We start from the raw sequence: 12,100 nt of genomic DNA on the forward strand, positions 1-12,100 counted from the left end.
AATAATTTGTCAGAAGAGGAATGACATAAACATTTTTTTTTTTCTTAAAGGTGCACTATGTAACTTTTTTTTCTGCGGAAATGTCATTGCTTTGTTTAGAATGTTTCACAGTATGACATTAAACAGCTCTACTTTATATTTATTCAGTTACAAAAAAAGAAAAGCATTTGACAGATCCTCCACCAAAAAAAAATTACACAATGCACCTTAACAAAGTACAGATTTTTACAGACATTATGAAGTTGCCGTTAAACACAACGTTTATATTTAAGTATAGAGAATATGGCATGTTCTAGTGATTGTTTCTTTAATAATTATAAATCTAGTATATTTTTTTTATCTAATAATGTTGAAAATTAATCCTACATAAACATTACAAAACATTTTATATTCAAATACAATTCAGTTCCACCTTTCCTTTAAATCTAAAATTATGTAAATGTAAAGTATCCCAGGGTTAAGTACTCGCATAGAACCTGTTTGGAAACACCCGTAACCCGTCTATTTAATATTCAGATGGTCTTTAATTCTTTTATTATTTCCAGAATGACCAGTCCTGAGAAGCGTAATGAAAATGAGAAACCGCCTCTGGAAGAAGAGAAGAAGGAAAAGATCGAGCTCAAGTCCATTACTTCAGATGGAGAGACCAATAACGCCACAAAGGTACGGAGCGCGTGAGGCTGTAGTTTAAAGACCGGAGCTGTTTAATGTGTTTTATATGGTAATGCACTGACTTTATGCCTTCAGCCTTTTTACTGTTTGAAATTGCACTGCGAAGGGAAGAGAAGGTCCGGAGTTTGGAGGAAAGCCATCACTGAACAAAGCAATATTTTTTGTTTATACGTGACTTCATGTTTTAGTTTTAAAGCGCGCATATTACGTGACTTTCTGATTATGTTAGAATGTTGATCCTCATCACAAACAGACCTGGAGTTGTGTTTTGTTTCATTCACACACGTTTAACACACAAACCCTGCTTATTTAGGCCGGGTTCTTCTCTGAAATATGGAAACACTCTGTTCCACCATGTGATGTCATGTGGTAATACAGGAAATGCGTTTTTAAACTCCACACACGTCCACTGGAATCATTCGGATGATTTCAGTCCTAGAATTGGAATTGGAATTTATTAAACTGAAGGTAAAATGTTAGCTGCTTCATGACATCACAAGGTGGGACGGAGCATTTTGAGCTTTGGAGAGGCACAGACTAATAATAAAAGGTTACTGAAACATGTGTGAATGAAACAAAACACAACTCCATGTGTGTTTTAGATGAGGTAATAACATTATAACATGGCTAAAAGCTCACAAGAGTCAATTTTGCATAATATTGGACCTTTAAGTCTTACCTTTTTTTATGTATGTGCCTGTTTTTATTTTACGTAATTTTAGTTTTGGCACAACTTGTTGTTTTGTTGAGTTGAATTACTGCTTTGTTTTTCTGCAGATCAACATGGACGATTACATTGTGGATGAAAACGAAGATAAGAATCCATATCCTGCAAACGATTATATGGGTAAAGTAGTATTATTGTTTTCATGTTTCAGTATGGTGATAAAAGTTAGAGTCAATGTCAGTGCAGTCATATTCAGTTACAAGTTACAAGGCTTACTACAGTATAGTGCTTACAATTTAAGATATCCATCCAATGTATTTTTTAATAGATAAGAATAAAATGTAAAAATAATACAATACGCGCACTGGTATGTTGGTATGTTTTGTTTTTATGACATGGTAGTTTTTGAAATTGAAACATCACCAAATGAAACATCAAGTTTGACACATCCCATCAGAACAGAACCATATTTTTCGGAATATAAGTCGCACCGGACAATAAGTCGCATTTTTTGGAGGAAATGTATTTTATAAAATCAGAGACCGGGAATCAACATTTCATCTTGAAAGTCAAGTTTGAGTAAAAACAATAGAACAGAGAACAACAGACTGTTAACGTCACATATGAACAGTTCTTCAGATAAATATAACATAAACAACAGAACAGAACAAGTTTAACAAACTCTCCATCTCACTCCAAATCACGAAATCCATTCAATTCTTCATCCTCGGTGTCACTTCTCAGTAACTCTGTGACCTCCAGAGGTAAACAGAGCGTGTGTAGCTGTCTTCAGATGCAGCATCAGTTCCAGTTAGAATTATTTAGGCCTTTCTGAATCCCGACAGCATAGTTTCGGTGTCACTGAAGTCCAGGCTTTGTCGATCCATCCAATGATTTCCAGCAAAGTTGCATGGTGCACCATCCCGGTTACCGTGAAGCTGTGTTCTCCATCCTCGCTTTCCACCAGTCACTCACAAGTTTCTCGCTCACTTCTAACTTCTTTTCTGCTGCTCGATTACCATTTTTGGCTGAATATTTTATTACTTGCAGCAGGACAGTGGCTCTTTCTGCAGGAGACATGCACAGTAGAGACACTTACAGTGGTACAGAAGTAACAGGAGCAGCAGATACTGACACACAAGACTAGAGCCTCTCACAGTTGTCAGTATGAACATTTTAATATATAAGTCACACCAGAGTATAAGTCACAGGAAACACCCAAACCATGGAAAAAAGTGCGACTTATAGTCTGAAAAATATGGTAAATGAACTCGTACTCATGTCCAGACTTTTATTCATGTTGCTTAAATACATCTCTCTCAGGAGACGATGACGACGAGGAGCCAGAGATGCCCGTTGGACCCAGGCCGCGCCCTCTGTCCGACATCCAGCTGAAGGAGAAGGCTGTGCCCATGCCCGAGGCCAGAGCCTTCTTTATATTCAGCCACACCAACAAGTGAGACGATACACAGAGTAACACAACACACAAAACAGTCACAGCAGTTTAGTTATGGTAGTATCGTGACGAGGCAAATGGAGGACTTTTTAAACTTTTTGGATATTTATAGTCTGCTGCTGATGTAATTTCCATAAAGAGACGTAAAAATGCATTAAAAGGCTCAGAGAAATTAAATAGCTGAAGATAAATCAGATTAGTTTTGTGTACTGTAGCTGTAGCCATGTCTCACAGTGCCACAAACTTGGAATTATTGAACATCTTTCTGGAAATTGCCAAGAACGACCCAATGACTAAAGTATTACTACTACTACCAAATATAAACTACTACCAATACCTGCCAAAATTGCGACCCATTTAGCTTTGTGGGTAAAAAGTAGCCTACTAAAACAAAAACATTTACAAGACAAGATAAGTGTTATTACGATCTTTTCCAGTAATCCATTTTGTTAAACATTTGATCAGTCTAACGTTTTTACATTTCTGCTCCTCTGTTTTTTTTCTCTCCAGATTCAGGGTTTTGTGTCATAAAATCGTCAACCACAACATCTTCACCAACCTCATCCTGTTCTTCATCCTGCTGTCCAGTATCAGCCTGGCAGCCGAGGACCCCGTCAAGAACGACTCCTTCAGGAACCAGGTCTGTACCAACTCTGACTGTACATATAAACGGACATAGGTAAACCGCTAGAAGCCACGTTCCAAATAGGAAGTGAGCACAGGGGAGTTTCTGGTTTAATGGACTGTGCCTCAAATTGACTTAAAATTTTGTCACCTCTCTCTCTGTAACTTCTGCAGTGAGTCTCGTCATTCTGTTTGTTAAATGTTCGTATTAACCGACCCTGCATGATCCTTGTGTTTCTATTTTACTATTTTGTCCAGGGGATGTCCAAACGTTTTTTCATCAAGGGCCACATATCTAAACACAGACAAAGCAGAGGGCCGATCGAGGGCCGTAGACTGGGGATCAGTACAGTGAATAATTGAAATATGTGCATGTTTAAACGCGTTAGAATGAGCCATCAGTCTTTATTTACGCTAAGATCCTCAAAACCACACACGAAATAGTAAATATTCGCTTTATAAGAGAGATTTTCAAAAACCTTGCAATAAAAAGTTAATTTTTCATTGATGCAAGATCATTTGGGCCAATTCTCCTGGAAGCCTGAGGGCCAAGAAAAATTTGTCTGAGGGCCGCATTTGGTCCATGGGCCATAGTTTGGAACATGCCTGATTTTGTCAGTGAATAAATTCCTACTCCTAATACGGAACTCTGCTCCACATTCGCCCCTATAACTGCTAGACTCTGTTAGCGTTTTCAGGCCTACAGAGAACTGTGCCCAATCCTGCACTTAATCTTGAACCGACCGACGTGTTCGCGCTAAAAATCAGAGCGTTCGGGAACCTAAAAGTTGGTTCCTATTTGAGTCGCACGTGGTAAAATAAACAAAGAAAACACATGTGTGGAATATGGTGGAGAAATCAAGTGACAAGAAGATGGTCAGCAGAAAAGAACAGATATTTGCTATATTCGCGATCACCCGTTAAGGATATCTTTGGATTTGGCGTCGCTGTTACCTTCTCCACAGCAGATGTTGTAACATTAGTTTGGTGCAGGTAAATAGTGATTTGTATGAGTACAAATGTTCGCTGGTGTCAGTGATGCGATCCATGATTTTTATTTTCCTTGCTGTGACGTCCACTTTCATATGGCCTTGTTTTTATTTGATGGCAAGTCCATACCCTCTGTCAGTGACACATCATGGGTTCACTTAAATCACAGGTGTCAAACATGCGGCCCGGGGGCTGGATCCGGCCCTCCAAGACCTTTAATCTGGCCCTCGGCTGATTTTCTACTAAAATATTTTAATTCTATTTTTTATTAAAATATTGTACATTTTCTGTGGTGTTTATCACAGCAGCGTCTCCAGTGTCTCTGTACGTGGCCCCTCCCACCAGAGCAGCACAAATGAAGACTTGTCTCTTTCCAAACGCTCTTAAAGGACGATCGTTATAATTGTTGACCGTGACACCCTCATCAGCAAAATGTCCAAAATGAGAAAAGTGGAGCCGAGTGCAGGAAGAAAAATTTACTTATTCCTATTTATACAAGTTAATGTTAAACAAGTTCATGTTAAAAAATTGTGTTCAAATTGTATTTTTCTTAAAGTTTCAGGTTGTTCATAATATTATAATATTTTGTAAAAGAAAGACTTCATCAATTTAAAAAGATTTCTGTAATAGATTTGTGTTTCTCTGCACAAATATTTGAACTTATTGTTATTTTTGGGGTTTATATGACATGAGTTTTCTGATCCGGCCCCTTTGATCATCATCGGTTGGATACGGCCCCCGGACCAAAATGAGTTTGACACCCCTGACTTAAATAGTTTCAACCCGTGAGCACTTTGGTTCTCAGTTTAACTTGTGCGGGAACCAGCACCAGCACCGCTCTGGCCGTCCATAGACTTAATTAAACCTTTTACAGATTAAATCTCATCATATAGCCAACAAGATAACCAAAAATATCCTAATTTTGCAAAGAAAATGTACACACTAAAAAACATTGCACCAGCTTTCATATATTGAACGATAATGATAAGAATATGTAAAAATTATTATCGTGACAGACTTAACAGTTACATAAACGTGTGAGGAGATGTTAACTTTCTTCTAGGCAATGACATAAGATGGAGGTGTGATTGATGTCATTGTTTACCTCTTATTAGTTTTGTTGAGACGGGTTATTATTCACACCATTTTATTTTCCACACAATAAACGACCTGTAGTTTATCTCTGTATTACATAACTTGTGTTTTTGCTTTTGCTTTATTGCTTTACAAATAACTTACAAGGCTTATTTATATATTTATACATCAATGCGTTCTGTAATATCAAATTTTGTTTTAATGTTGTTCCCTCATCAGAAATATGCCTGAAGATGTTTTAGATGTCATCCATGCATCTCTGAGTAATTTAGCGATCTCTCCCAGGCTCTATTCAAACCTCCTTACGGTGAAAAGTACAGTCCTGTCCAAAGCTTAAGCCCACAAAACTTACATAGCCCATACTTCCCCAACAAAATACATACACACTGATTGTGCTCTGATAGTGCTCTGGAGGGGGAGTGACTTAGTGCAGAGAGCAGGGACTGAGCATTGAAAACAAAACTGAAACTTATCAAATTTCAATATGTTGTTTTTGGCAAATATAGCATTTTCAAGACAACAGAAGGTAACATGATGTTCTAAATAAGTAATAATAATAATCTAAATTGGGGTCTCAAAGTCATGGCCTGGAGTCCAACTGTGGCCCGCGGAATAATATTTTGCGGTCCTATACTTGATGTCAACGAAAATGCAGATTAGTGCCCCTGTAGATTCAGAACAGCAGATTTGTGCACATTTCATCCCAAATTTTCAGTAGTTGTGAAGCTTTGAGTCCAGGTGGATCTGTTTATGAGTGTGCAGCGATGAAGAACCAAAACAACTTGCACTTGCTGGTCCCTGTGCTTCTGCTTGCCCTGCACCATTTTGCTCCCAAAACTTTGATATCAGAGCAAAGATTTACAGGAAGTGCTGACAAGAATCCCTCAGTCATAAGTATGGGACATTTAGGGGTGATAAGTAATAAAAAAGTCACCGACAGCCTGTTTACCTTCTCAATGCTGCACCTCCTCCAGGTGTAATTGACTGGCAACGTGAAAACCATGCTCCATCCTGTGTTTCCGTTTTTTTTTTAATACTTGAAATGCATAATATTGTTTACTTAAAGGGCCCATCTCATGCAAAATCAACTTTTCAGAGCTTTCTACCTTCTAAGAGTGACCTGTAGGCCTTGTATTTGTCGCCAAAGTGGTTTCTAGATTGATTTGGCTTTTTTTTTAAACAAATTGCAATGTATTTCTGCCACCCTCCCATGTGACAACGAACTAAAGCTGCTACAATGCTGACGCGGCAGCTACACCTATGATTGATGTTTGACATAGCAGAAAAAGCACTTTGCACCCGCCCCCTCCCCTTGCTCCACCGCTTCAGCCCCATCTCCTCCTCATTGGCAGACCTACCAATCAGTAATGTTCAGCTGATGTTGACGCGGTGCTTGCGCTTCGTTCACCTCCAAGTCCTCGTCCGATTCCGGGTCCAACACATGCGGCTGAACGCGCTGTATCTCCATGATGAATAAAAGTTTATTCCTACCACTATCAGGGTGCACGCCTGTCTCCCCCTCCCTCCCTGAGATGGCGGAGGAAGGGTGGCTCACTCAGAGCCTACGTCACGTTTGGAGGGCGGAGCCTGTGCTTTCTCAGGACGGGCGGGGGGATGAACAATAGTCGGCCTTTCATAGTTCCTGGTCTGTGACTGCCTCCAAGAAATCAGTCAGATTTCATAACTATTGTGTAATGAATGTTCCAAAACCCAAATTCTGCTTGTTTATGTGCAGAAGATACAATGTGAAAAGAGTTATTTTGCATGAGATGGGTCCTTTAAGTCTCCTCAAAGTAATGTATAAAGTAAAGTGCAATGTATTATCTGTAAATATTCAAAGATTGTTTGAGACGAGAACAAGCCACTGCAGTTTAAAAGGATCCTACATGTTTAACAAACCCAGATTCAGAACCAAGGTTATGAAGTGAAGCATTTCTGTGAAAGGGTTTAACTTATGGAATAGTCTTGAGAAAGATATAAAAGAGTACAATGACATTTAAAAATACATAAAATCTAAAGCAATGTGTGTATGAAAAAGAAAACTAAGTTGTTATCCATAATAGAGAAGATTTCTGTTTGCAACTGATTAATAATTGTGCCTGAACTGAAATGTACTGATTTGAAATGTTTTAAAATAACTATCAGTGTTGATGTTTTGTCTAGAAAAGGGAAAAGGAGGCAGATAACATAAAATAAATCTTCTTTCTGCTCCTTTTCATTCATTTCTTGTATATCTGATGTTGTGTCACTGTTGATGTCTTTTTATACTTTGTGAGTGAATTAAATAAACAAATACAATTTTGTCGAATGGCCTACTTGATGTGGGCCAGCCTCACCCACACTCTACCGCCAGCGCCCCCCAAGTAATTTGAGTTTGAGACCCATAAACTAAACAATAATCTAAATGTGTTTACAATTAATACTCCATAGAAGAGTATTAAAGACATGTCATTACAGTTGAACCTTTCTATCTTCATGTTTTTCACTTTTCTGCTTCCTCTTTCTTTTTTTCAGATCTTGGGCTATGCAGATCACGTCTTCACTGGCCTCTTCACTATCGAGATTATTCTAAAGGTAATCATACATGCATTTATTTAATCTTCCTGCTCAGAATTCCCTAAACTTCTGACCTTTTTGACTTGTGGTTTTGTGAACTTTGCGCAGATGACGGCCTATGGAGCTTTCTTGCACAAGGGTTCATTTTGCAGAAACTATTTTAATATTTTGGACCTGGTGGTTGTCAGTGTGTCCCTCATTTCATCAGGAATACAGTAAGTTTGAATTTTCATTTTGCTTCATCATTATGGCAACACTGCTTGATAATATGTTATAATAACTACCCTTTTTTTTTTTACATCTTTAAGACTTAATTTATAATGAAGAAACATTTAATTCAGGTTCAGTAAGTATTAATTAGTTACCAAGCCTGAATCATCCTTAATTGAGTACTTGTTCATTATTAATTAAGTCTTTATTCATCTTTTAATATGGCTAATTAAGGTGTAGTTATTATAAAGTGTTGTTTTACACTGCACTTGATATATTGTACCTATACTAATTAATTACAATGTTATGAATTGTGTAACAACCTCTTATAACATGTAACCTGCACACTAATCATTATGCAAAGTACTATATAATTACAAGGTTATTACAACTTAAGTACATTGTAAAATACTGTTTAAACAACCTGTAATAACTTATAGCCTGAACATAATCACTTATTACAATGTAGTTACCATGTTATTACAAGTGGAAAATAACATACTGTGTAACCAACCTGTAATAACTTGTAATTTGAGTTTAACATCCAACTAAATGCAATGTAATTACCATGTTATTACAGGTTGTTACACTGTGCATTATATTGTACTTAATAACTATGTAATACCAGGTAATTCAAACATAAGCTATAGTGTAACATTTAATTAAGTATAATGTAATTACCATGTTATTACAGTTTGTTACACAGTGTATTTATAAAGTACAGAATAACTATAACAACAGTTCATTCAAAGATAAGGTATAGTGTAACAACCAATCAAGTATAATGTAATTACTATGTTATTACACATTGTTTCTCAGTGTATTATACTGTACATAATAACTATATAACAGCAGTTCATTCAGAGATAAGGTATAGTTTAACGTTTAATCAAGTACAATGTAATTATCATGTTATTACAGGTTGTTAAACAGTGCATTACATTGTACTTAACTATGAAATAGGAGGTAATTCAAACATTAGGCAGACGTAACATTTAATCAAGTACAATGTAATTACCATGTTATTACACATTGTTTCAGCATGTATTATACAGTACAGAATAACTATATAACAGCAGTTCATTCAGAGATAAGGTATAGTTTAACGTTTAATCAAGTACAATGTAATTACCATGTTATTACAGTTTGTTACACAATGTATTTATAAAGTACAGAATAACTATAACAACAGTTCATTCAAAGATAAGGTATAGTGTAACAACCAATCAAGTATAATGTAATTACTATGTTATTACACATTGTTTCTCAGTGTATTATACTGTACATAATAACTATATAACAGCATAATAACTATATAACAGCAGTTCATTCAGAGATAAGGTATAGTTTAACGTTTAATCAAGTACAATGTAATTACCATGTTATTACAGGTTGTTAAACAGTGCATTACATTGTACTTAACTATGAAATAGGAGGTAATTCAAACATTAGGCAGACGTAACATTTAATCAAGTACAATGTAATTACCATGTTATTACACATTGTTTCAGCATGTATTATACAGTACAGAATAACTATATAGCAACAGTTCATTCAAATATAAGGTATAGTGAAACATTTAATCAACTACAATGTAATTACCATGTTATTACAGGTTGTTACACAGTTTATAACATTGTACTTAATAAGTTAGGTGCTATGTATCAAGTGTTGTGTAAAATGAAGTGTTGTTATTTGTTATTATCTGATAATATTAACTTTTATGACACATTTGTTTAAATGTGGGTAATATTTTGACTGAATGCTGAGCTGATATCTAACCTGACACACCACACTCTCCTTCTCTAATGCCTTATAGTCTAGACTTCTCGAAGTAAGTCCAAAATGGTCCATATTAATTACAAACCCTCACTTCAATGTGTAAAACGTTCACAATTTTGATTTGGTATTTCTGTAGTCCGGGAGAGTTGACTAAATGTTTGCAGCTGGTTAATGACATTTAAAAAGTAATGATTTCAAAATTTATTCCAAACAATTTTCATCAATAACCGGTCTATTTATAAACACTACAATAAATGCAAATTCATATAAAAATCATTCATTTATAAATGCTAAATTACCTTTCACTGCGTACAATAACATGACATTGTTGTGTGTGGAAGAACTCTCCTGAGCTATAGAAATGAGATCTGAATGCTGAACTTAATTTTTGCCCGTTAAAGGTTTGTCTGATTTGTCTTAAAATACACAACAATCAAATTAATTGTGACACGAACACATTAGTTTAACTTCTTAAAATTTAAAAACGAGTGCAGAAATAGGTAGTTTATGATTACATGCTCTGTGTAGATTTACATTTTGATTTCAGTATCTACTAAAATTACATTATTTGTCAGAGGATAATTTACTATATTGTTTGTTTTCTAATTATTACTCTTTTTTACTTATCATTTATTTAAAAACAAGAAAAATGGAGCAGAAAAGACTAGAAATTATAGTTTAGTACATTTTCAAACACACCTGTAGCCTCAAGCTCAAGTCAAGGCTGAGTTAAAAATTATAGAAAAATAAATGTTTTTGTTGAAATTACTAGTAAATTGCAATAGAATGCTTGTAAGTAATACCTTTTTTCTTTCCGCTAGAAGGGATTTTTAGTTTGTTTTTCTGCAATATGATACAATTTGAGCTGTAGAGGGTTGAATTATGAACTAAAACTATAGAATCAAATTGCATTCTGCTATTTATTTATCGCAGCTCATGTTTTTTTATGACAAAATTCTAAAGTTGTTATTGTGACAGAATCTGTGTATCATTCGTTCATTCGTTTTTCAATATAAAACCAAAAATGAGAAAATGAAAAAACAACTGTTTTCTTCATTATTTGTCTCCAAAACCGAAATGAAAAAACAGATAACGATTTGTTTTTTCAGTTTTTGATTTTGTGTTTAAAGGAAGAATGGAAAACATGGATAACGACCGTTTCCCATTTACGTGACTTCCGTGATTGCGATGCCGGACTTTTGCGCTGCATACGGACTGAACCAGGACTGATCCAGGTCCAGGACCAGAGTGAGACTGAGACCGGGACTGAGACCGAGACTGAGATTAGAACTGAAACCGGGACCAGACTGAGACTGAGACCAGAGTGGGGGCTCAGAGCCCACAACAAGGCCGAAGCTTGAAGCTGAGGCTCGGATCCTGCAGAGGCTCGGAGTCAAAGCTCCGAGTCCGCTCTGGTCCTGCTCTGGTCCTGCTCTGGTCCCGGTGTGGTCCTGGTTTGGTCCCGGACCTGGATCAGTCCTGGTTCAGTCTGTATGCAGCGCAAAAGTTCGGCATCGCAGTCACGGAAGTCACGTAAACGGGAAACGACCGTTATCTGTTTTTTCCATTTTTCATTTAAACACAAAATCGAAAACTGAAAAAACTAATCGTTGTCCGTTTTTTCATTTTGGTTTTGGAGACAAATAATGAAGAAAACTGTTGTTTTTTCATTTTCTTATATTTGGTTTTATATTGAAAAACAAATGAACGAATGATACATGGATTTGACAGGCCTAGTAGTGATAATAATTTAGAGTACTTTATTAAAAAAAAAACAAGATTCTCTGGATTTCATTCACATTAGTTCACTCAGGAAACACTGATGGGGCAAGATCGCATCCCTGTGGTGCTTTGCTGTTAGGGAGAATCAAACCCCAAACTTCCTGGTTAATGGGCGATCAGCTTTAACTAACCTTTAGTTCGCTGTCAGTGTCACAACTAATCTGACTGTGGCGTTTTCAAGATAATATCTGACCTTCCACAGTGCCTTTAACAGCCTTAAACTTTTCCTCTGTTCAAAAATGCACAAATCTTCACCGACCTCTTTC

At 36.3% G+C, this 12,100-nt stretch overlaps 1 protein-coding gene across 1 annotated transcript in view; it reads left to right on the forward strand.

The window, feature by feature from the left end:
• Positions 1-12,100, forward strand: part of cacna1c (calcium channel, voltage-dependent, L type, alpha 1C subunit) — a 667,856-nt gene that overhangs the window by 573,769 nt on the left and 81,987 nt on the right. Inside the window, exons 20-25 of the mRNA XM_055153273.1 lie at positions 546-663; positions 1,450-1,519; positions 2,663-2,795; positions 3,306-3,435; positions 8,019-8,078; positions 8,169-8,275. Of these exons, the coding sequence (XP_055009248.1) occupies positions 546-663; positions 1,450-1,519; positions 2,663-2,795; positions 3,306-3,435; positions 8,019-8,078; positions 8,169-8,275 (618 nt within the window). The remainder of the gene's footprint in view (positions 1-545; positions 664-1,449; positions 1,520-2,662; positions 2,796-3,305; positions 3,436-8,018; positions 8,079-8,168; positions 8,276-12,100) is intronic.

The sequence above is a fragment of the Boleophthalmus pectinirostris genome, unplaced genomic scaffold, assembly GCF_026225935.1.
Source record: "Boleophthalmus pectinirostris isolate CB_2022bp ecotype Guang Dong unplaced genomic scaffold, ASM2622593v1 HiC_scaffold_18, whole genome shotgun sequence".
Taxonomy (NCBI): domain Eukaryota; kingdom Metazoa; phylum Chordata; class Actinopteri; order Gobiiformes; family Gobiidae; genus Boleophthalmus; species Boleophthalmus pectinirostris.